General features: G+C 42.1%; 1 protein-coding gene and 2 pseudogenes across 7 annotated transcripts; 1 reads left to right on the top strand and 2 right to left on the bottom strand.

Annotated features, from left to right (window-relative positions):
• Positions 1–3,964: 3,964 nt before the first annotated feature.
• LOC129060642 (uncharacterized) lies at positions 3,965–18,860 on the bottom strand. 7 transcript variants are annotated; one of them, XR_010140700.1, is made up of 5 exons: positions 16,028–18,860; positions 14,993–15,327; positions 10,084–10,174; positions 9,303–9,524; positions 3,965–8,672 (listed from the first exon to the last, which is right to left on the bottom strand). XR_010140700.1 is itself a non-coding variant. In XM_063725719.1 (4 exons), exon 4 carries the CDS (start codon positions 9,393–9,395, stop codon positions 8,364–8,366), a length of 1,032 nt encoding a protein of 343 aa, XP_063581789.1. In that variant the 5' UTR covers positions 9,396–9,524; positions 10,084–10,174; positions 14,993–15,327; positions 16,028–18,860; the 3' UTR covers positions 3,965–8,363. The 7 variants fall into 7 exon arrangements, 1 of the variants encoding a protein (XP_063581789.1); XR_010140699.1 differs by having other exon boundaries at positions 16,074–18,860; XM_063725719.1 differs by having other exon boundaries at positions 3,965–9,524.
• Positions 18,861–21,332: 2,472 nt separating this feature from the next.
• LOC100443745 (tricarboxylate transport protein, mitochondrial-like) lies at positions 21,333–22,188 on the top strand (annotated as a pseudogene).
• Positions 24,634–25,504, bottom strand: PONPYGV1R-PS1847 (vomeronasal 1 receptor ponPygV1R-ps1847 pseudogene; annotated as a pseudogene).

Raw genomic sequence — 25,960 nt, 5'->3', positions numbered from 1 at the left:
ATAGACCCCGGCTGTTCGGTCAGCTGCCACCATGGCCATCTTCACCACAGCGAAGATCTCATGAAGTGGTTGTTTTTTATGGTTTCTATTTATCTATTAAAATAATTTTTTAAATATAGGTGGGGTCTTGTTCTATTGGCCAGGTTGGTCTTAAACTTTTGGTCCCAAGCAATTCTCCAGCCTCAGCCTCCCAAATTGCAGTTAGCACGGGTGTAAGCCAGCATGATCAGCCTATTTATTATAATTCTCATTTTGTTTCTGTGTCATTTCATAACATTTTTAGTTATCTATTGGTGTTCTTTTGGATTTTATTGAAATCTCTTGATGATTATTTTTAATTCTGTGTCGGCCAATTCTGAGATCTCCATTTCTTTGCAGATTTTTACTAGAGCTTTATTAGTTTCTTTGGGTGATGTTCATGATTTTCAGATTCTTTAAGATCTGTGCAGGCTTATGTCTGTGTCCCTGAATATGAAGGAGTAAACACATCTTCCGCTAATCATAGGAGAGTTTTGAAAGATAAATACTTTCTCCTATTGGGTCCCTGGGCTGATGAGATTTTAATTGACATTGCAGTTGAGTTTGTTGGAGCCAGGTCACATAATTGCTACTTGGTCTTTAGTGGGTTTCGTGGTTGGCAGACCCGTTATTAACACATAAGATAGTTATAAATTCTGTCTGTTCCCTGGAAGAGTCAACTTTCTTTTTTTTTTGAGACGGAGTCTCGCTCTTTCGCCCAGGCGGGAGTGCAATGGCGCCATCTCGGCTCACTGCAAGCTCCGCCTCCGGGTTCACGCCATTCTCCTGCCTCAGCCTCCTGAGTAGCTGGGACTACAGGCGCCCGCCACCGCGCCCGGCTAATTTTTTGTATTTTTAGTAGAGACGGGGTTTCACCGTGTTAGCCACGATGGTCTCGATCTCCTGACCTCGTGATCCGCCCGCCTCGGCCTCCCAAAGTGCTGGGATTACAGGCGTGAGCCACCACTCCCGGCCAAGAGTCAACTTTCTTTAGAATATCGATTATCAGGACTAGTGCTGAGATAAGAAATTGCAGTTGTTTCTGCATATGGGGTACTGGTAGAATAGATGTAGACAGGTGTGGCTCCCACTGGGTCTCTGGGAGTGCTCTAATCCAGTTATTAGACAGCTTACTGGATGGGCAGTACTGACCCCTGATCAAAGCTGAGAGCCATGGGAACTAATTTATAGGGCTGCTTCAGGATACATGACTGAGGCTAAATTCTTCAGTTCTGTCTCTGGGTCCATGGTATATTTCCCTCCAGGTTTCTGGGTGGGTAGGACTGCTCCCAGACACTGGCTGACTGGGATTAGAACTGGGTTACAGGGCTGCTTTAAGATTCACAGTGAGACTGATGTCAGCAGGCCTGCCTAGAGGGGCACTGATTTATATGATTTTAGGCAAATCTCAGGTTGAGCAAAACTGCTTTTGAACTGTGCCTGCATGAAACTAGAGCCCAGTGCCGTTTCTGTTTTCTTTTCTTTCTTTCTTTTTTTTTTTTGACAGTCTTGCTCTGTTACTCAGGCTGCAGTGCAGTAGTGGGATCTCGGCTCACTGCAAACTCTGCCTCCTGGGTTCAAGCGATTCTCCTGTCTCAGCCTCCCGAGTATCTTGGACTGCAGGTGCCCGCCACCACCCTGGCTAATTTTTTGTATTTTTAGTAGACACAGAGTTTGACCATATTGGTTAGGCTGGTCGAACTCCTGACCTCAGGTGATCCACCCACCTCAGCCTCCCAAAGTGCTGGGATTACAGGTTTGAGCCACCGTGCCCGGCCCAACCATTTCATAATCCACATTCAGTTCAATATTGATTGTCCTACATCCAAGGAAATAGATGGATGTTTTCCCCTGAGGGTCCCTGTGTGGACAAGATTTCTCCCTGACCATGCCTGAGAAGTAAAGAAGGTGAGTTTTGTCTGATTCAGGGACTACAGACAGAACCAAGTTTTGCAGGCCTGTCACCTAAGTCTCAGGTGAGTATAAATTCTCCTGGGTTTTTGGCAGATGGTTGCAGTGGCAGGACCAAGGCCTAGTGAGCTATAGCTAAATCTACAGTGGGATGTGGCGGTATTTTGTTTTGGAGCTGGGACCGTGATTGGCAAGCACGCCACTTGGCCAAGGGCTTACTCTCTCAAATTGTTCCCCTTGGTCTTTGCCTCCAGCTGTCACAAACTGACCTGGATCCCAAGGCTCTTATAAATGCAGTTTTGTTTTTCATGGCTTCCACATTCTGTTGTGGGATATGCCTGCAGGACCTCCTGTTCCATCATCTTGCTTATGTTACTCTCCTATACACTTCACTTTCTGAAATGAATGTCGTTTCTGACTTTTAGATTCAAAAGTTACACATTATGTAAAAGGTAAATTAAATTACCAGTAGGTGCCCACATATTTATTAAAATATTTCATTATAATTTTAAGCTCACTGAAAGCAAAATCATTAAAATTTATATTCATTTTCAATCTGTTTCTAAATGCCAGTATATTTTAATTCCAAATATTTACTTTAAAGCCAGGCACCATGGCTCACCCCTGTAATCCCAGCATTTTGGGAGGCCGAGGCAGGTGGATCATTTGAGGTCAGGAGTTCAAGACCAGCTTGGGCAACGTGGTGAAACCCCATCTCTACCAGAAAAAAAAAAAATGCCAAGCGGTAGTGGTGGGCAACTGTAACCCCAGCTACTCAGGAGGCTGACATAGGAGAATTGCTTGAGCCTGGGAGGCAAAGGTTGTGGTGAGTCAAGATGGTGTCACTGCACTCTAGGTGACAGAGTGAGACCCTGTCTCAAAAAGTAAATAAATAAATAAATAAATAACTTAAATATCTACTTTATACTTCAGTAATGCTGATTATATTTTGCAAAATTTATGTTGTTCTTTTATTTTAAAAATATAAAGTTTTTATTAGCTCCCAAAGGCCATAGTATAGCCAGTATATCTGTGTAAGAATACCACCAATATATTGAGAACATGATAAAAACTTCTACTGTCTCTTTAATGCTTATTTGAAAATTTTCTCATTAGAGTCTATTATTAATGATTGTAATGTATTCTCTATGAAATTTTACTGTTCTTCATTGAATACCAATGATTCACAATGTCTTCTCTTCATGAGTACACACAGTTAAAAACTGCAGATATCTAAAGAATTATTTTTCATGGTCTATCTATGTTGTATTCAGCATTTTATGCATTAAAATCTCTCTTCTTATTTTCACTTCTATATTTATTATGTTTTTTGGGGGGTATGATTTCTCAGATCACTTAATTGTATTTTTGCATTTAACGCTTGATATTATGAATTGAATAATTTCTTAGCTCTGTACACTTTAAGACAATAAGATGTTTAATTTATATGTAAATTAGCCACATGTCTGTTGCCTATAGACATATCTACATGTTTTCACCTATGTAAATACTGCCCCTACTTTGGTTATGACATCTTTTTTTCCTTTTTTTTTTTTTTTTTTTTTTTTCAGTTTCAGATAGGTTTTTTTTTTTTAGAAAGAAAACTTTAAAACAGAATCAAAAGAACAGAAATCAGTTATCTGTCCTCTTCCTTCCTCACAGGTTTGAGACTATGGTTAGGTGGTGAGGAAGGCAGGCTCAGCACCCAAGCCTTGGGGAGACGTAGAAAGGGCCCATCCCAGGCACTCAGGTGGAGGTAAGCATAGCCTTTGGGCCATAAGACCTCATGGCCACTGGGGTGCTGGTCAGGAAACAAGTCCTCATCTTCCCAGAAATGTCATCTTTTGTCTGCAGCAGCTGGCTGGAGAAAGATTTCAGAAAGGTGTGTGCCTGGGGCACCCAAAGGCATGACCCTCCTTTCTCCTTGGCATAGGCCTTACAACACTGGGGAAAGGCCATGGTTTGCCACTGGAGCCTTCAATAGTTTTCACCCCTATGGATCGAAAAGATTGTCCAAATAGAAGCTTATATAGGATGTCAAAAAGTAAACTGACAGGACTATGAAAATTGTCTCCCAACAGAGTATAACTTTTTTTTTTTTTTTTTTTTTTCTGAGAAAAAACTCCAGGCTGGAGTACAGTGGTGTGATCTTGGCTCACTGTAACCTCCACCTCTGGGGTTCAAGTGATTCTTCTATCTCAGCCACTCGAATAGTTGGGACTACAGGTGCGTGCCACCATGCTTGGCTAATTTTTTGCATTTTTAGTAGAGACAGGGTTTCACCATGTTGGCCAGGATGGTCTCAATCTCCTGACCTTGTGATCCGCCTGCGTCTGCCTCCCGAAGTGCTGGGATTACAAGTGTGAGCCACCGTGCCCAGCCCATTTTTTTAAAAATACAGAAATATTGGTAAAACCATTATCAAAAACATTGTGGAGCTTTCTAAAAACTTACAATACCACATTATCCAGCAATTCCACTTCCAGATATATAACCAAAGGAAATAAAATTAGTATCTAGAAGAGATATCTGTGCTCCCATATTTATTGCAGAATTATTTACAATGACAGATAATGCAAACAACGTAAGTATTAATAAATGAATGGATAAAATAATTGTGGAGTATTTATATAACGGAATATTATTCAGCTATAAAAAGAAAATCCTGTTATTTACAACTATATGAATGAACCTGGAGAAGAGTAGGCTGAGTGAAATAAGCCAGACAGAGAATGAGAAATATTTTTTGATTTCAGTTATATATGAAGCCTAGAAAGTTAAAGTCATAGAAACAGAGAGTACAAAGTGGTTCCCAGGAGCTGGTGGGTGGGAGAAATGGAGGGTTGTTAATAAAAAATGCAAACTTTCAGGTATAAAATAAACAAGTTCTGGTGGTCTACTGCACAGCATGGATGTTACTGAATGTTATCTTAGTCTGTTCCAACTGCTGTAATAAAATACCTTAGAATAGATAATTTATAAGCAGTATAAACTGAGTTCTCACAGGTATGGAGGCTGAGAAGTCCAAGCTCAAGGCACCAGCAGGCTAGGTGTCTGGTGAGGGTCCAGTCTCTGGTTTCAAGATGGCACCTTAAATTGCTGTGTCCTCACACAGCAGAAGGACAAAATAGGCCAAACTCATTTTCTCAAGCCATTTTACAATGGCAGCTAATTGCGTTGTTAAGGGCAGATTTTTCATGCCCTAGCAACCAACTAAAGTCTAATACTATTGTATTGAGGATTAAGTTTTAAAGTAAATTTGGGAGGGACACAAATATTTGAACAATAGGAGTTATGTTAATTTAACTGATTGTGAAAAATGATTAGACAATGTGTGCATGTATCAAGTCATCGCATTGCACACCTTGAATATACTCAAGCCTCACTTGTCAATTAACATTTTTAAATTAATAAAATAAAATGTGGAAGTAATTTATCCTTTGAGCAATAAAAGTCTACTGAAGATTTTTTAACATCAGCACTACTTTGGCTGTTTGGTGTTGTGAGATTGCTAAAAACTGAAAAATGCAGAAAAAAACAGAAAGAATCACACACAGTCTTCACAAAAAAGTCAGCTCTGAGTGTGAGGTGGTGTTAATCTGGGTGAGGCAATGACAAGTGATGGCAAATAAAAATAACCCTAAGACAAGATTTTCAGAATAAATTAAATTTTGTTAGCTTACTGGAAAAAATTACATTACTAGCCATGTAACATCTATTTTGTACAGGTGGTGAAACCAAATTTTAAGTATAAATTATGATGTATTAAAAAACAAAAAGAATATTTTTGTGGTCTTAGAAAAAAATTATTAAATGAACAAATAAGCAGAATATACAACATTTTCAAATAGTAGAGAAAAAAATCATTGAAAATTGCAAAATTTTAGGCTCCAAAAGACTCACTAATTTAATAAAAGCAGAAATCCTACAGCTAGAAAATTTACAGATAGAAAATATATTTTTCAGCTTGGAAATCAAAATAGAAACTACAAATTCAAGTGTAACCAACAAATAATATATACCTCATATTGTGTAACTTTTTGTTGAAAAAAGACATTTTGAATATTGTAATATAGTAATTTTGAAATCAGATTATCATCCTTCTTCTGTGTTTTTGTTGCTACCTATTGTGATGTGTGCTCTGTCATGCATGTACATTGACGTCTCTGTTCCATTAGCTGGGTGATAAGCTAGTGATTTGCAGAGATTTTCTTAAATGTTTATTATTTCCCCACTTCCTCCAAATAAATTTTATAATGTTCTCTTTTGGGTGTGTGTGTGTGTGTGTGTGTTTGTGTGTGTGTGTGCTGGAGCATGCCTTTACTAATCAGCCAGAAAGCTACAACTTGGTTCTTGCCTTACTTTCTGCTGATACAGAGTTTGAAGGTCAAACAAGGGTGAATACTGAGGGTCTTCCTGGGAGTTTCTTTTCTTTTCTTTTCTTTTCTTTTTTTTTTGAGATGGAGCTTCACTCTTGCTGCCCAGGCTGGAGTGCAATGGCGCGAACTCAACTCACCACAAACTCTGCCTCCTGGGTTCAAGCGATTTTCCTGCCTCAGCCTCCCAAGTAGCTGCGGTTACAGGCATGCGCCACCACATGCCACTAATTTTGTATTTTTAGTAGAGATGAGGTTTCTCCATGTTGGTCAGGCTGGTCTCAAACTTGAGACCTCAGGTGATCCACCTCCCTTGGCCTCCCAAAGTGCTGGGATTACAGGTGTGAGCCACCTTGCCCAGCCCTCTTCCTGGGTTTTTATAGACCGCATACCTGGCCCTGAGCCTCCATATGACCTTCTAAATTTCCTAGACTGTTATCACAGCCCAATCCCCAAAGTATCCCATTCCCCAGTCTTTCCTTTTAGGGCTTTTTTTTAGCATGATTATTTTTTCCTCTATTAGTATATTTTGTCCCAGGAAAGCCAGGTAGTATATTCATTTAAAAGTCTGGGAGAACTTACTATTATTGACTTGAGTTTTTTTTTGTTATTGAGATTTTTTTGTTGCTGACTTGAGATTTGTCTTTCTTTTTTAATGAAATTCACTGGTATAGGTTTCCCTCAAAATACTGCTTTCACCAGTTTCCAGAAGTTTTACATTTTGGTTACATTGTCATTTATGTTAAAACACTTTCTGATAAGTATTTGTGGTTTTCTTTTGATCCATAAATTATTTGGGATTTTGCCATTTAATGTCCACATACTTATGAGTCTCCTAAATTTCTTGCTTTCATTGATCTCTGATTCTTTTATTATAATTAGAAATCACCCATTGTATTATCTCAATCTCTATTTTTACTGATGTTTTATGGCCCAGCAGGTAGTCTATCCTAGAGAATGTTCCATGTGGATTTGAGAAGAATATATATTCTCATGTTGGATGCAGTGCTGTGTATATGTTTGTTAGGTTTAGTTGTTTTATAATGTTATTCATGTTTTCTATTTTTTATCTTCTGTCTACTTGTTCTATCCATTAATATAAGTGGAGCATTAAAGTCTCCAACTATTACTGTTGAATTATCTATTTCTCCCTTTATTTCTGTCATTTTTGCTTCATGTATTTCTGTGCTTATTTGATGACTGCATATATGTGAATAATTTTTTTATATTTTCCTGATGAGTTTACCCTTTGCCAATACTAAATGTCTTTATCAGTATATATTTTTTTGTTTTGTTTCATTTTGTTTTTGAGACAAGAGTCTTGCTCTGTCACCCAGGCTGGAGTGCAGTGGCATGATCTCAGCTCACTGCAACCTCCGCCTCCTGGTTCAAGTGATTCTCTTGTCTCAGCCTCCTGAGTAGCTGGAATTACAGACACCTGCCACCATGCCTGGCTAATGTTTGTATTTTTAGTAGAGACAGGGTTTCACCATGTTGGCCAGGCTGGTCTTGAACTCCTGACTTCAAGTGATCCACCTGCCTCGGCATCCCAAAGTGCTGGGATTACAGGCATGAGGCACCGCGCCTGGCTGCTTCTTGCAAGTTTTTGAACATGTCAGTGAAGAAGCAGTTGTATCATTTTGTGAAATAAATTTCCATTTACAAACACAGGAAGAGGACACATTCATGGACTCCAAACATAGGTCGAGCTGGCCCTACTTATTTATTGGTTCTGCATTCCTGGATTCAACAAATGAGCCTCAAAAATATTTTTAGTAATGTTTCTGTACTGAACATTTACAGAATTTTATTTTTCTTTTCACTATTCCCTAAACAATACAGTATAACAACAATTTAGGTATTAAAAGTAATCTAGAGAAGATTTAAAGTATGCAGGAGAATATGCATAAGTTATATGTAAATACTATGCCATTATATATAAAGAACTTGTGTATCCATGCATTTTGGTATACAAGAGGACTCCTAGAACAAATCCTCCAGAAATAGCAAAGAAATATGATAAAGAGTTTACAGTGTTCATAAAACTCTAGCTGCTTACTAGAACAGTTCGATGAAGTAAAAGATGGACTTGAGACTGCCCTTGGCCTGTATGGCTTGGCTGGCAGCCCCTGGCTTGCATGCCCCTTCTAGCAAGATGCACGTTAAGGCCACTATGTACAGCTGAGGGAGAGTCAGGTGGCTCTTCACCAGGAGCAGATCACATCCTTCTTTTGTCTTCACCAGGAGCAGATCACATCCTTCTTTTGTCTTCACCAGGAGCAGATCACATCCTTCTTTTGTCTTCACCAGGAGCAGATCACATCCTTCTTTTGTCTTCACCAGGAGCAGATCACATCCTTCTTTTGTCTTCACCAGGAGCAGATCACATCCTTCTTTTGTCTTCACCAGGAGCAGATCACATCCTTCTTTTGTCTTCACCAGGAGCAGATCACATCCTTCTTTTGTCTTCACCAGGAGCAGATCACATCCTTCTTTTGTCTTCACCAGGAGCAGATCACATCCTTCTTTTGTCTTCACCAGGAGCAGATCACATCCTTCTTTTGTCTTCACCAGGAGCAGATCACATCCTTCTTTTGTCTTCACCAGGAGCAGATCACATCCTTCTTTTGTCTTCACCAGGAGCAGATCACATCCTTCTTTTGTCTTCACCAGGAGCAGATCACATCCTTCTTTTGTCTTCACCAGGAGCAGATCACATCCTTCTTTTGTCTTCACCAGGAGCAGATCACATCCTTCTTTTGTCTTCACCAGGAGCAGATCACATCCTTCTTTTGTCTTCACCAGGAGCAGATCACATCCTTCTTTTGTCTTCACCAGGAGCAGATCACATCCTTCTTTTGTCTTCACCAAGAGCAGATCACATCCTTCTTTTGTCTTCACCAGGAGCAGATCACATCCTTCTTTTGTCTTCACCAGGAGCAGATCACATCCTTCTTTTGTCTTCACCAGGAGCAGATCACATCCTTCTTTTGTCACCTTTCTGCCTCTTAAGAGTGTCATGCTGAGTGGCATGCCTTCTTGATGCAGGACATAATTTGTTGGCAAGCTCTGCCAAACATCTGTTTCCATGTACTTCCTATGTACCCACAGTTGCAGATCATGGGAAATTAAGATAGTTTATCAAAAATAGCTTTCACTTTTTAAAATGTTCCTTTTTAGTTTCAGTTGAAAAAGAGAGAAGAAGACACAGTGCTAATTCTAGAAATGAAAGAGGATCTATCATTACTGAGCACATGAAGAATTAAAGAATAATAAACATTATAAACCACTCTATGCCTACAAATTTGATAACCTAAATAGACAAATTCCTTGAAAGAAACAACCTACCAGAATAACACAATAAGAAACAGACAATTTGAATAGTACTACATCTATTAAAGAAATTGGGTCAATGATAAATAAACTTAACAGACAGAAAGTACCAATCTCTAGTATATTTATGTAAATATTTAAAAGAAATTATTCCAACTCTCTACAATCTCCTCCAGAAAACAGAAGCAGAGTGAATACTTTCAAAGTCATTCAGTGGGGCCAGAATTACCATAATACCAAATTTAGACAAAGACATTACAACAAAAAAATGCAGAGCAATATCTCACATGAACAAAGATGCAAAAGCCCTCACCCAAATATTAAGAAATCAAGTCCAAAAATGTAAAAAAAGAATTATTTACTACAACCTAGTGAGATTTATTACAGGCATGCCAGGCTGGTTCAACATTTGAAAATAAATTAGGCTGGGTGTGGTGGCTCATACCTGTAATCCTAATGCAGCAGGAAGCCAAGGAGGGAGGATCACTTTAGGCTGGGAATTCAAGATAAGCCTGGGCAACATAGCAAGACTCTGTCTTAAAAAAAAAAATTAGTTCATCATATTAAGTTAAAAAAAGATAAGATCTTATCAGTACTTTCAGAAAAATCATTTGACAATATCCAAAACCCATTCATGAGAAAACCTCTCTGCAGACTAGAAATAGAAGAAAACTTCCTCAATTTCATAAATAATGTCTATAAAAAATTCCCCTACATGTGGCTCACACCTGTAATCCCAACATTTTGGGAGGCCAAGGTGGGTTGATCATGAGGTCAGGAGATTGAGACCATCCTGGCCAACATGGTGAAACCCTGTCTCTACTAAAATACAAAAAACTAGCCTGGCGTGGTGCGGCGTGCCTGTAGTCCCAGCTACTTGGGAGGCTGAGGCAGAGGAATTGCTTGAACTCGGGAGGCAGAGGTTGCAGTGAGCCAAGATCACGCCACTACACTCCAGCCTGGAGACAGAGCGAGATGCCATCTAAAACAAACAAACAAACAAACAAACCCTGCATCTAACCTCATACTGAATGTGTGTGTGTTTTTTTTTTTTGAGAGGGAGTCTCCCTCTGTCGCCCAGGCTGGAGTGCAGTGGCGCGATCTCGTCTCACTGCAAACTCCGCCTCTCGGGTTCCCGCCATTCTCCTGCCTCAGCCTCCGAGTAGCTGGGGCTACAGGCGCCCGCCACGGCGCCCAGCTAATTTTTTTGTATTTTTTAGTAGAGACGGGGTTTCACCATGTTAGCCAGGATGGTCTCGATCTCCTGACCTTGGGATCCGCCCGCCTCCGCCTCCCAAAGTGCTGGGATTACAGGCATGAGCCACCGCGCCCGGCCCTAACCTCATACTGAATGTTGAAACACTAGATGCTTTCCTGCTAAGATGAGGAGCAAGGCAAAGGTGTCTCCTCTCACCATTCCTATATAACATTATACTATAAGCCCTAGGTAATGCAATAAGAATAGAAAAGGTACATAGAGTGGGAAGGAAGAAATAAAACTGTCTTTACACAGATGATGTAATTGCCTATGGAGAAATACAAAAAGATCACAAAACAAAATCTTAGAATAACCAATTTTAATGAGAAATTATAGCAATTTGCACAATATAAGATTAATATACAGATGTCAATTACTGTCCTATATATCAGTAATGTAGTTAGAATTTGAAATTTAAAAATTCAGTGACATTTAGGCTAGCACCAATAACAATGAAATTCTTAGGTACAAATATAACAAAATAAATATAAATATAGAATCTATATGAAGAAAACGACAAAACTGTAAAAACATCAAAGAAGATCTAAATAAATGGAGAGATAATCCACATTCAAGTAAAGAAGGATTCAACATTGTTAAAATGTCAGTACTTCCCAACTACATTTACATATTCAATGCAATCCCAATCAAAATTCCACAAAGTTAGTTTGTGGATATTGACAAACTGATTCTAAAGTTTATATGGAAAGGCAAAAGGCTCAGAATAACCAAGAAAATATTTTAAAAGGACAGTTATAGGAATGACACTACCCAACTCTAAGCACTACTATAAAGCTACAGTAATCAAAACAACATGGTAGTGGTAAAAAAAATAATAGAGAAACATCAATAAAACAAAAGAGAAAGCTCAGAAATTGACCCATAAAAATAGTCAGCTTATCTTTGAAGAAAGAGCAAAGACAATTCAATTGAGAATGAATACTTTTTCAACAAACAGTACTGAACAACTGGACATCCACATGCAAGAGAAAATAAAGAAAAAAAAACCCTAAACCTAGACCTGACAACTTTCACAAATTACTCAGAATGGATCACAGACCAATATAAACGAAAAACCACAAAACTACTAGAAGATAACAAAGAGCAGAATCTGAATTACCTCAGGTTTTGCTCCTTTGATAAAACACCAAAAAGGCCAGGCACAGTGGCTCACGCCTGTAATCCCAGCACTTTGGGAGGCCAAGTCAGGTGGATCACGAGGTGAAGAGATCGAGACCATCCTGGCCAACATGGTGAAACCCCGTCTCTACTAAAAATACAAAAATTAGCTGGGCTTGGTGGCACGTGCCTGTAGTCCCAGCTACTCTGGAGGCTGAGGCAGGAGAATTACTTGAACCCAGGAGGAGGAGGTTGCAGTGACCCAAGATTGCACCACTGCACTCTAGCCTGGGCGACAGGGCGAGACTCTGTCACAAACAAAAACAAAAACACCAAAAACATGATCCATGAAAGGAAAAATTGCTAAGTTGAACCATATTAAAAATAACATTTCTGCATTGTCAAAGACACTGTTAAAAAATAAAAAGACCAGCCGCAGAATGGGAGGAAATATTTGCAAAACACATAACTGATAAAAGACTGGTATCAAAAATATGCAAAAAAATTCCAGAGCTCTTAAAACCCAAGAATAAGAAATGAACAACCCAATTATAAAATGGCAAAAGATACAGATCCTTACTAAAGAACATATAAGCATGGCAAATAAGCACATGAAAATGTGCTCAACAGCATGTCATTGGGAAACTGAAAATAACAATGGCATACTGCCACACACATATTAGAATGGCTAAAATCCAAAACAGGGGCTACACTAAATGCTGGTGAGGATGTAGAGTAACAAGAGCTTGTTGGTGAAAATGCAAAGTCCTATGACTAGTTTGGAAGACAGTTTGCCAGTTTCTTACAGAGCTAAATACACACTTACATACAATCCAGCAATCACACTCTTTGGCCTTAATCCAAAAGAGGTGAAAACTTTCATCTGCACAAAACTCTGCAGGTGACTGTTTAGAGCACGTTTATACATAATTGCCAAAACGTGGAACCAACCAAGATGGTCTTCAATAGGTAAATAATGTTCTTAATAGGTAAATAATATTCTTCAATAGGTAAATAAATAAACTGGCTGTGGTGCAACCATACAACAGAACATTATTCACTGATTTAAAAAAATGAGCTGTCAAGGCTTGAAAAGACATGAGGAACCTTAAATACATATGGCTGTGAAAAAGACAGTCTGAAAAGGCTACATACTATAGGATTCCAACTATATAACATTCTGTAAAAGGCAAAACCATGGACACAGTAAGAAGACCTGTGCTTTCCAAAAGTTTGGGGTGAAAAGGGGTGAGATGAATAGATGGAGTACAGTGGATATTTTAAGACAATATAACTATTTTGTATAATGCAATAATGGATACATGTCATGTCATCATGCATTTGTCAAAATCCACAGAATGTAAAACAGAAAACATGAATTCGAATGCAAACTTTAGATTTTAGTTAATAATAACTTTTCTATATTAGTTCATTAAGAGTAACAAATATGCCACACTAATGTAAGGTGTTAATAATAGAGGAAAAGCTGGGTGTGGGGAGAGGATATATGGGAACTCTGTACGTTCTGCTCAATGTTTATGTAAACTCAATACTCATCTAAAAAATAAGTCATATTAAATATCCCAATGATGACTATCAAAAGTAGATTTAAAAATTATACTATGTTCATATAATTGAATATAGTACTATGCAGCAATTAAATCAATTCAGATGTTAAATGTCATCACCATGATGGTAATCACAAAAAGAAGCTATAGAATATACACAAAGGAAATAAAAAGTTAAAATATTTTACTAAAAAAAAATCAACCCAATACATAAGAAGAAAATAATGTAGAAAATGTAAAGTAAAAAGACGTAAGGTATACAGAAAACAAATATCAAAATGACAGAAATCTACCTATGAATAATTATTTTAAATGTAAATGGATTGAACTATCGAATTAAAAGGCAGAGATCAGCAGAACAGACTAAAAAACATGATGCGACTATCATGTTTGTACAAGACTCACATTAGATTGAAAGACACAACTAGGTTGAAAGTGAAAAGAGAAAAACAGATATTTCATGCAAATAATAAGCAAAAGAGATTTGGGTTGTCCTATATTAATATCGGACAAAATAAGACTTCAAATTGAAAAATGTTACAAAAGAAAACAAAGGCATTATGTATTCAAATCCAATAAGCAAACAAAACTGAGGTTCTCACTTTCAGTAATGGTAGAGTAGCTTGTTGAACACTCTCACAGGTAACAATGATAAAATCTGGATAAAATATAGTTACACAGAAATGCACAACTAAATACAATACATGCGTGTGTGTGTTAACCGAATGAGGATTTCAACTGTGTCCACTGTAGGGGAGGTAGGTATTGCTGTTTGAATCCAGTCAGATTAACCCCTCTTCAAATAACAATGCTCTTCAAAGGAATACAACAGAATTTAAAGTCTCTATAACTACTATTTATAATTTCTAGTACACAATATTAAAATTCATGAAATGTGTGAAGAAACGTTAAAATGTAATCTATACACAAGATAAAAAGCAGGCAGCAGAAGCTAATTCTAAGATGTCCAAGACGATGTCATCAGCAGACAAGGGTTTGAAAGCAGCTATTGTTAAGTATGTTCATGGGGATAAAGGAAAACATCCTCATAATGAATTAACTCATGTGGAGCCTCAGCAGAGAAATGGAAATGATGAAAAGAATGGAATAGAGAGATAATGAAATGAAAAATTAAAAAGACCGTTGAGTTTATAAACAGAGTAGAAACAGAAGACAGCAATAGAAATCATCCAATCTGAAGAGTGAAACAAGTTTGAAGAAAATGAAAAGCGCCTTGGAGACCTGTGGAATGACTGAGTACGAGAAGGAGAGGGAGAGACAGAAAAATTAAATATGAAACAGAAGCAAATAAACAATAGCCGAAAACTTGCAAAATTTGGTCAAAACCCCAAATTTGTATATTCAAAAGGTGCACACACTTCAAAAAGAAAATACACATAAAACCATACCAAGGCCCTATTAGAAGACTGGCAGGGCAGGGTTTTCAAGGGACTTGCTATGATTTCTCATTTTCACTATTTATAATAATGGACAATATGCTCTCCTTAGAGTTTTCTTCCTGCAGGAAGTCTGTTACGTCAGGTGCAGATGACTTTTTAGTCTAGTTTTCAAGGTTTAATTTCTTAACTTGGAAATCAATTAAATTTGTTTCTTCAAAATCTTGCAGTAAAATTGATGCTCCAGAAAGATGCCCAGGGAGATTCTGTCCTGCTGCGTCTGCACTGTACAGAACTGACGCTGTGCCTACGCCCGTTTCAGAAGCGTGGAGTACTTAAGAGTTAATCTAAAAAAGCAAATATAAAAATGGATTCAAAAAAATGATCACTGTTAAGTTCCACCGGCAAAGTCTTAAAAGCGGTACCAAAGGAAGTATTTAAAAAGGGATAAAGTTTTTCCAGGGAACCCTATTCAGGGCAGAAACACAGACACTGTCCAAACCTCACCACACAAACTTCTCTCATGTGTTGGGAGGGACCAAAGCGCTCAGGTCCTGCACCTGCGTTAATTACGGCAGGCAGGTCCACACCAGGACCCCAGGGTCTGGGAACCAGCCTGTGTGGGGGGCAGAGAAGTGGTGGATGTGGCTCGCAAAGTAGTTTAGGGGGTCCCTTTCTCCTGGGACATTTTCTCCTCTTTATCACAGTGACAGGAGCGTCTGTGTGCGAGGCCTGACCCAGACGCCGGCCATGCAGCCAGCCCGGGGTCCAATAGGTGCATCTGGGGAGCAAAGGGAGACGAAAAAAAGGTGGTTTTCAAAAGTGAAGTGCCAGGTTACCAGAGACTGGGTACCTTCACATGAGGCAGCAAACAACGGTTTAAGACACTCACGAGGGAGCTTCCCTCGCCAGACCAAGGGGCAGCACTGCGCATGTGGCCAGGGGAGGGACAATAAAAGGCGGGGCTACAAAGGAGAGGCCCCCCTCAGTGGGAAGGGGTGGGGTCGACCCGGCTGGGGGGGGGGGGGGGGGTGAAACGTGCGTTACCATGGCAACCCTGCGGCGGAAGCTGTGAGAAGCTCTTGGCCTCTACCTGTTCTGCGAGAAAGTAAACTTTGGGCGCAAGTCATGAAGTCGGCACGTTGGGGAGACACCGTGTCATAATGACAAGGTGAGATCAGCTGCCCCGGCCAAGCTGTCTCCTCGAGTGCAGGAGAGGTTTCTGAACAGCCAAGCTTCCCTCCGCATGGCGGAACTGCACTGGAATCCTGAAGGAGCTCGGTGCAGAAAGGCCCTTTGCTGGGAATGATGGGAGCTGTAGTCTCTTATCCGCACCCAGGTGTTAGTTGTAGGCTTACAGGACTACAATCCCAGCACGAAACAGGATTGTGAGTGGTGCAGATCCCTGGAGGGAGACATAGCGCAGTGCGCTACTGCAGGGCATTTGGCAGGAGTAGTGTCTTAGCCGCTTCCGGCCGTTGGTCGCAAGGCTGCGGGACTACAATCCCAGCGTGCAACGGGAGTGGGGTTGGTGAGGCACCAGGAGGGGGCAGCGCGGGGCGCGCCTCGCCACGCATGCTGGGAGAAGTAGTTTCTTAACCGCTTTCGGCCGTTGTTCGCAGGGCTGCGAGACTACAATCCCAGCATGCAACGGGAATGGGTTGGTGACGATACCTGGAGAGGGCGGTGCGCGCCTCGTAAGGCATGCTGGGAGGAGTAGTTTTTTTTTTTATTTTTTGCTTTTTTCTTTCAGACAGTCTCCCTCTGTCGCCCAGCCTGGAGAGCAGTGGCGCGATCTCGGCTCACTGCAAGCTTGGGAGCAGTAGTTTCTTAACCGCTTTCGGCCATTGGTCGCAGGGCCACCGGCCTACAGTCCCAGCAGGCGCCGGGCTCGGGGGTGGTGCGCAGCCTCAGAGGGAGGAGCTGGGCCTTGTGGACCTCTCTGCTTCCAAACTTACGCTAGCCCCTCATTCTGTGCCACCCTGGCTAAGGGGGATTGAGTCCGGATAGGGACTTGAGGGGGCAGGTCTGTGCTGGGCAGTGAGGAGGGTGTGACGCTGCGAAGTGCATCTCGCCTTTGCCCAAATCGGATGGGTCTCAGCCTCACTCCACCTCCCGCTGCTCAGCTCGGTTTCCCTCAAAAGCGTCGCGCCTCCTCCAGCCCAGGGAGCCGCCTGCTTTCCTAAGCCGCTGTGGAACTGGCCTGAGGTCCCAGTCGCTGTCCATTGTGCTGCTGCCCTCTACGCCCTCCAGCCAGAGCGCCAGTTCACCCGCTTTTGGGAGAACTCTGCCGCCTGACCTGCCCGCGGATAAGGTCACAACTTTGCAGGGGGGTGACATGGGCTGTGGCTTCCTGGAAATGTCACCCTCACCAGCAACTTTTACATAGATGTGAATTTTGAGACATGAGGGAGGGTAATTATTGGTTTACCCAGGCGATGTTAAGAGCAGAGGAGAAAACCCTAATTTCCAGGCATGTGTCCTGAGCCAGGGACACGTTAGCCAGACCCTGCTCCCCCAGTGCCGCCAGAGAGCAGCCTACTGCCCTGGTTTCTGTGGGAGTCCCTTCATGCTGCTGGGCCTTAGCCTCAGGGACAGCTCAGTCAGGTGACAGTGGGGATCACCCATGGGCTTCTGGAGCTGGGCTGGTGGTCCTGGAAGGGCCGTCCCATCCCCCTTGGAGAGGGTCTTTGTGCTGGGGGATGCCCACAGAGGCCTGGATACCAGGAACACTGCTCCAGGCCAGGGGCCTTTCTTCCAGATTTGGCTGGAAGGAAGGAAGACTTGGTCAGCTTTTCTACCTAGCCCATCTGGCCCTTGCAGGGCTGCACCCCCATGGAACTGGGTTCCTGGAGTCCTCGAGGGCTTTGTGTGGCCCACTTGTTCTGATACTGAGGACACCCCTGCAGGCTGTTAATTTCAGAGTAAGGGGTGTGTGCAGACTGTGGCATGGGTGCTGTCAGGGCACCCCAGGCTGCTCCGGGGACAGCACCCCAGTGTTCAACTTGGCTCAGGGCTTCCTGCCTCACGCCCTTTCCCCAGGGATATTTGGCCTGGGCTCCAGCCCTGGTCCAGAACTCAGCTGGGAAAGGCTATAACTCTCACCTCACCCTCTCGCCACCTAATATAAGGGCCTGACTCCATAATGGGTGAGACGCCCCCGCATACTGGTCTCTTCAGCCATGCAGGGCCATCCACTCCATGCTGTGAGTTCCCACACTGAGCTGAACTGTGTTCTGGCTCTGGGCTGGGGCCTCCTGTGCCCTTTCCCTGAATCCTCTCTGAGTCTGAGAGACTGATTCTCTCTACTCCCTGGCTTAAGTCTTGACATCCTGGGAGGGGTTCTCAGAAGTGAGGGGCTCCTGCTGCCCTCTGGGGCTGTTGGTACTCACAGGTGTGGGTGTTGGCTTGCACTGAGAACTCCAACCCTTCCAGTGCCCTTCAGGGGTCCTTCCAGAGCAGGAGTGGTAGGGCGTGGGGGAGTGCCTTAGAGGGGTCTTGCCCTCATCCTCTGCCCTGTCTCTGAGATGTGTCCAGTAAACCCAAGGTCAGCACCTTAGGAATGAAATGTCTTTTGCAGAAACTCGAATGAAGCTGGAGGCCATTATTCTAAGTGAAATAACTCAGGAATGGAAAATCAAATACCATTATTTCTCACTTATAAGTGGGAGCTAAGCTATGTGTATGCAAAGGCATACAGAGTGATATAATGGACTTCGGAGACTCACAAGCAGAGGATGGGAGTGGATGGGGGTGAAAAAACTACCTATTTGGTACAATATATACAATATATACTACTCAGGTGACAGGTGCACTAAAATCTCAGAATTCACCACTATATAATTCATCCAGGTAACCAAAAACCACTTGTACCCTAAATGATACTAAAATAAAAATTATAATAAAACAACCATAATAAAATTAAAATTATATAATTATAAACAAAAATTATAATAAAAATCTTTTTTTTCTTAAAAAGAAAAACCCAGTGCCACAGTTTTTGGGTTCTGGTGTTTTGGATAGAAAGCCCCTTTTGCTCTTTAACACACACACTACTGGAGAAACAAAATCCTAAAAATTCAAGAACCTTGGCATAAATGATTTTTCTGACAAGTTATTTATACACTGCCTACATGAGTATCGCAGATATGTTTTAAAGACAAAGATCCATGTTAGACTGGGTCAGCTTTATGCTTGGTCATTTTATTTCCAATTCTCCCCTAAAATACAAGTCATGGGTTGCCATGGTGATTATTCCAAATGCACTGTGATCGCATGGAAGTGGTGACGTGTTCTAATTTCCCTCTCAGTTACGAAATGAGCCTGATGCTCTTAGCCATCAAAATCTCACGAACACCTACTACTTCAGTTTTAACTCTGGTTCCTGTTTCAAGGAAATCACCGAAGGTTGCAAATCACAAAAAGACAAAAATGTTTTAATGAACCAAAAACTTAAAAAATTATACCCTCCTGAAGCCATGTAATTTGGTTTTTATTTATTTTATTGTCTGTTCAGGTTCATAAACCTACAACTGTAACAAAATATGCCATTCATGATAAGTTAATATTTATTGAATAGTAAAATAAATACATGGTAAGGGTAGATCTGGCTTCAGGTATAACTGTAATCAGGGCTGAAGTGATATGTCTATTAGTCAAGGACAAATGTCAGTTATAATCTGACCTCCTCCACTTGAAACACACAACAATACTTTAAATGTCTGAAAAGAAAGTTACACAGGGAATACATGAAAGAACAGTTATGAATTAGATTAAAATTATGAATTAATCTTAGATTAAGATTATGAATTAGATTGTTATGAATTAGATTAAACCTGGTTTTAAAATAGATAAAGACTTACAAATATAAAAAATACTGAAGAACAATTAGCATAGATAGAGGAGCACTAAAAGTATGATAATGTGTTTAAAAATATTAGTTTCTGAGTTAAGTTTGTAGATGTAGAGACCTGACAAAGAGTTGCTCCTACACATAAAACAAGCAAACAAAACCCTGGAGAAACTGCAAATGGATGGATGGTTTCTCCTGAGCCCTTTAGAGAACTGAGGTCACAGGGCAGACTACAAACCCAACATCAGGGGATGCAGAAAGCCTGCAGGTCACACAGGCCCCAGGTTTTATGTGCACCCTGAAAACCATGAAAACTGGTAAAATTAAGCCAGAACTTTTGAACTAGTTCCTGGTGGCTGTGTGTGGGTGGGTGAGGAGAATGTGAAACCCTGGAGTCTACAGACATAGGGTTTACACCGTTGTGTATAATTTTTCTAGGAAGCCTACAAGGCCTGTCAGGGAAGATGGGGTAGAATCCTGAGGATGCTCCCACACAGTGCTGATGGGGAGGGACCACTATCCCATCCACTACTGCAACTCTGGAGACACAGCCCTCACATCTCTCCTATATAACATAGGGCCTAATCTGTGGAGAAAGAGCATCCAAACCTGAGCCAGAGGGCACTGGGGAAAAACTCCCGAACTGAGGGTGGAGAAACAAGGCCAACACCCACATTTTTGCACAGATGCATCTCCCATAAAGAAAACAAATTATTAACTTACAGGGCACTTTTGCAGGCCCACTTCAACTGGGAGTTAAGAACATGGAGAAGGAGTATCTCTCCCCTACCATGGATAAGTAGGGACAGGAATGTGCTCTTGTCCTGGCATTGCATCTACAGGAGGGGCAGGAAACTCTTCAAATGTCAGTAACCCCACACCCCAGTTCACAGTGCTAAGTCTGAGGCTTCCTCAGAACATTGGAGATCCCCTCACTCCCTCACCGCTGCTACCAGGCTAAGAAGCATGGAGTCAAAAGAACAGTGGAATATAGCTGGGCCAAGTGCAAGAAACCACGTGTGGGAAGAGGCACAAAGGGAAGGCAAGCAAACCCGGGAGATATTAGCAAAGTATCATGAAAGGGATTTGAATTTCCTGGTCCTCAGAAGGCTAGTACTGCCATAACGACTTTTAATCCCAGCCGATCTCTCATCTACATGACCACAAACCCTACACTAAGGCCTATCTGAGGGAAAATCGCTCATCGATAACCTAAAAACTATCCCCTTTCAATGTCAGTGGGCTGATGAAAAAAATAAAAAGAATAAAAAACCCATTTACCCCAGTGCACTATCCTATACAACATATGCTATTGCTTTTAACAAAAATTAGAAGCCAAGACATCTCTTTTTATCTTTAGTGAGATATTTGTGTTAAAACCAAATTAAGGTCCCAGTGCGGAGTTCAGGAGGCTGGGACCTCAGACCATGCTGGGGGCCCGCCTCCCGCCCGCCGTGGCCCGACCGCGTCCAAGAAGGCCCAGCAGAGGCTCCGGGGAAGGCGACCCTGGCAGGCGGCCAGGCCCGCGACATCGAAATCGGCGTCCGTTGCCCACGGAGCGCGGGAGGACGCAGCTGCAGCCCGACTAGCGCTCGCACCCGCGGGACACGGCGCATGGATTCCGCGAGTACACTGTCGCGGCCACGGCATCCCGGGCCAGCACGGCGGCCTCGGCTCCCTGCTCTGCGGCTCTCTCCCCAAGGCGGCTTTGGGTTCTGAATGTTCCAGTTCCTCAGCAGCCAGACGCGGGATGCCCAGGGACGGCGTTACAACATCGCAGGCTGCCGTGCGGCTGGGGTGCCCGCGTGGCCGAGGCCGTGGTGGTCGTATTTCCCATGGACGCCATCAAGGTGAAGTTCATCCACCGCCAGACCTCCCCAGACGTCCAGTGCAGAGGAGTCTCCCACCCGGGTTAGGGAGATTGTGCGGGAACAAGGGGACTCAGCGGGGACTCAGAGGGGCCTCACGGCCCCCGCGCTGAAGCAGGGCTGGAACCAGGCCATCTGCTTCTTCTCCTGACCCCCCTGCATAGCTGGTACCGAGGGGACAACCCCAGCAAGCCCATGAACCCCCTGGTCGCTGGGGCCTTCGGAGCCATTGCGGGCGCAGCCAGTGTCGGGAAACACTCCACTGTACGGGATCGAGACCCGGATGCGGGGCCTGGAAAGCACAACTGCGGAACACGGGACTGCGGCTGCAAATCCTGAGGAAGGAAGGGCTTAAGGCCTTCTACAACGGCATTGTCCCCTACCTGGGCCGGGTCTGCCTGGATGTGACCACAGTGTTTATCCTCTGCCATGAGGTAGGAAAGCTGCTCAACAGTGTGGAAGACGGAGTAAGCCCGGAGGGGCCTTGAGGGGACCGCCCCGGGCACCTCCAGAGCGGCCACCACCCTTGTCTCACAGGATTCCAGTGCAGAAATGCCAAGCGGCCCCTGCCCAGGTCCCTTGAGCTCTGTGACCTGCCTTGTGCATTGTGACGTCAAGTCTGTGTGTCTCTTAGGACCATGTCTCCCCATGGTCTGTATGTGACACTGGCCCTGTGTCCACTCGTCTGGCCTGGTCTTGGCTGGATGTCCATCTGGCCTGTGAGTCTGTGCCCCCTTGTCCATGTGTTTACTGTGAGCCCTGGGCATGTGATTCATGTTCTGCGTCATGTGACACTGCGCACCACCTCCCGGGGTGCCCGTGTGGCCTGGGTCCTCGGGCCTGTCGCCCTGGCCCAGTCCCAGTCCACTGCTTTCCACCCTGCCCTGGCCTACCACAGCTGCCTCCAGGCCTCGGCCTGGTTTCACCGCATTCTCGGGATTACACCCCTGACCCCCAAATCCCACACCCCACCAGTGCTTCTCCCACTATTGGCTTAACTGGCCCACTGGCCCTCCCTACGCCCGGGAGAGGGTGACACCCACCACTCTCAGGATCACCCTGCCAAGGCAGAATAAACCGGATCCTATTGCAAAAAATAAAAAATAAAAAGTATGAAGCACAGAAGAAGATAAGGTACGAGGAAAAAGGGTTAGAAGTTTTTTGTTTTGTTTTGTTTTGTTTTGTTTTTTTGAGACAGAGTCTCGCTCTGTTGCCCAGGCTGGAGTGCAGTGGTGCGATCTTGGCTCACTGCAACCTCTGCCTCCTGGGTTCAAGTGAGTCTCCTTCCCCAGCCTCCCGAGTAGCTGGGATTACAGGCACGCCCCACCAAGCCCGGCTAATTTTTGTATTTTTAGTAGAGACGGGTTTCACCATGTTGGCCAGGCTGGTCTGGAACTCCTGGCCTCAACTGATCCGCCCACCTCGGCCTCTCAAAGTGCTGGGAATACAGGCGTGAGCCACTGTGCCTGGCCAGGTTGGAAGAAATTTGATATCACATAAACTTTGCATACTGGAAATATATTTATAATATTTTAAACGTAAAAAGTATTATAAATATATTTATATTTATAAATATTAATATAAAATATTAAATTTAAATATTTTAAATGTTTAAGTAAAAACAAACGGGGAAAAGATGATATCAAAATAATTTTTGAAAGAGCAGGAAACTATAAACTGAACAAACAAATTTGGAAAAGAGCAAATAGAAATGGAATAATTTAAACATAAAGAAATTTAACATATAATATGTGAGTTAATTATAAAATTAGACTAAATTGATGATGAGAGAATTAGTAAGCTGGATTAATGAACTGGAATTTTGAGCAGAACGAATATAACCAAATAAAAGGAAGAGAAACAAAATAATAGCAATATGTATGTAATTATACATATGTGAAGAATAGAATGACAAAGAGTAAAGCACAATTATTTCACTTGAATCCATACAAATAATGTCATACTAATAAATATTTACAAATTTCTGAAACTAAAAACCAGACATTTGCCTAAAAGAGACACCGTGCCTAAAAGAGAGCAATAAAGAGGCCGGGTGCGGTGGCTCATGCCTGTAATCTCAGCACTTTGGGAGGCCAGGGTGGGCACATCATTGAAGTTAGGAGTTCGAGACCAGCCCGGGCAACATGGTGAAACCTCGTCTCTACTAAAAATACAGAAAACTTAGCCAGGCATGGTGGCGGACACCTGTGATCCCAGCTACTCTGGAGGCTGAGGCAGGAGAATCGCTTGAACCTGGGAGGCCAAGGTTGCAGTGAGCCAAGATTGCACCATTATACTCCAACCTGGGTGACAGAGCAAGACTCCATCTCCAAAAAAAAAAAAAACAGAGAGAGCAATAAAGAAAGATATCCAACACAATAAGTCAAACTGCATAACACCAAAGAGAATGAGGAAAATTAAAATCCATGAGAGAGAGAGAGAATCTACACAGGTGAGTACAAAATCTCCACAGCCCATGGCAGAGCCAGAAAACTGAGAAGGAAGTATTAAGAGTGCTGAAAAAGTATTGTTCAACCTATAATTGAATACATAGCTAGCATATTTTTTAATAAATAAGGGTAAACTAAATAACCTTCAAAAGTAAAAACACACACACACACAAAGAGAAATTTTATCTACCAACAGGAGCATCTTAAGTGTACACTTTAAGAAGATAGAAAAGTTGTCTTATATAAAATTTAGGGAATCAAAATTAAATATAAGAAACTTGTGGACACAGGGAACTATGATGGTGGACTTTGAACTAAAGAAACCACCAAGTTCTTGGCAGCATAGTTTTCAAAAGTATTAAGATGAAATAAAAGTATAATAAAATAATGTATCAAATTGCCTGCTTCTTGAAAAATTTGATGTCAAAATCTGTTTTTCAGATAATTGTTTTCATAATTTATTAATCATCTATGATATTTATATCATACATTATGCAAAATTTCGATTATTCTTTTATCAGAACTAATTAGCATAAAAGGGCTAACAGAAATTGCCCACAAGCATCTGGACACCCACGATGACTGAGTCATAAGCCCATAACAGGGTTGAGGATGATGAGACGATAAGGTCCACCCAGTACATGACCACAAAGCAACTCACCAGCATCGGAATGGTCTGGGTGGCCCTTTTCTCGGGGGAGGCTTTGGCAGAGAGGTTGGTGCTGGGAAGGTACTGGGGTTGTCTCTGATGTCTGGACAAAAGAATTACCATGTATGCACTTGAGAGAAACATGATTGCTACAAAGAAGACATCTGTAAGTAGTGGCAGCATGAAAAACAGGCTCCTGATGATGTCCCTTATGTAAGAAAGTGAACAGTATTTACTGAAACTTAGCATATTGCTATTGGTCACGTTAGAAGAGGCCACAGTTGAGGAGGGCAGGTTACTACTGAGAAACAAACTGAAAACCCAAAGAAGTGAAAGATGCAAAGTGTGAATTTCTGTTTAATTCTTGCCGACCAGGAGGTGCTGGGGCTAATGGTGACAGCCTGGAGCATACTCCGGAGGCAGGTGGTGCAGATGGAGAGCCCTCATCCCTCTATGCATGTAGAAGAATACCTTACACTTGAAGTCATTCTGAAAATACAGTGACTCAAACAGGTCTGGAGCTGCCAAGAAGCTCACAGTGAGGAGCATCAATAAGTGGACAAGGGCCAGGTGACAGGTGATGAGGTCAGTGGGCTTAGGCCTGCAATCCAGAGGGAGTGTGAAGATACAGAAGAAAAGGAGGAAGGTGTTGGCTGTGAGTCTAATACCAGCTTGGAAAAAAAGGGCAATTTTTGATAGTATGATAAGTGGAACATGGTCATCTTAATGGTGAAGAGGAATCATATTTTATATATCTGAAAAAAGCAATAGATATCCTATTATCACTATTTATTGCATGGTCAAAATTATTACCAACATTATCATTTTAATTTTACCCATTTATCTTGATTAACCCCAACTATCTCATATAAATTCTTTAAAATGTAGCCTGAGCTTTATTTTACAACAAATAAGTTATACATATCTCAAACATCCACACATCCACAATCACACCTATGTAGGGTGCACATTATCTATACTCATATAGTACTTGTCGCTCACTCCTCAGAAAGCATTTCCTTCCTTTCTGAATTTCTCAAATCGCTGAACATTCTCAGGTCTCGAATTTTTTTCTTCATAAAAGCTTTTCAACTTCTAAGAATATATATATTTCAATGCTCAAAGACAAAAAACTGTCCACTAAAAATTTTATCCTCAGAA

This window comes from Pongo abelii, chromosome 6, assembly GCF_028885655.2.
Source record: "Pongo abelii isolate AG06213 chromosome 6, NHGRI_mPonAbe1-v2.0_pri, whole genome shotgun sequence".
Classification (NCBI taxonomy): domain Eukaryota; kingdom Metazoa; phylum Chordata; class Mammalia; order Primates; family Hominidae; genus Pongo; species Pongo abelii.
This window is presented reverse-complemented; position numbering and strand designations above follow the sequence as displayed.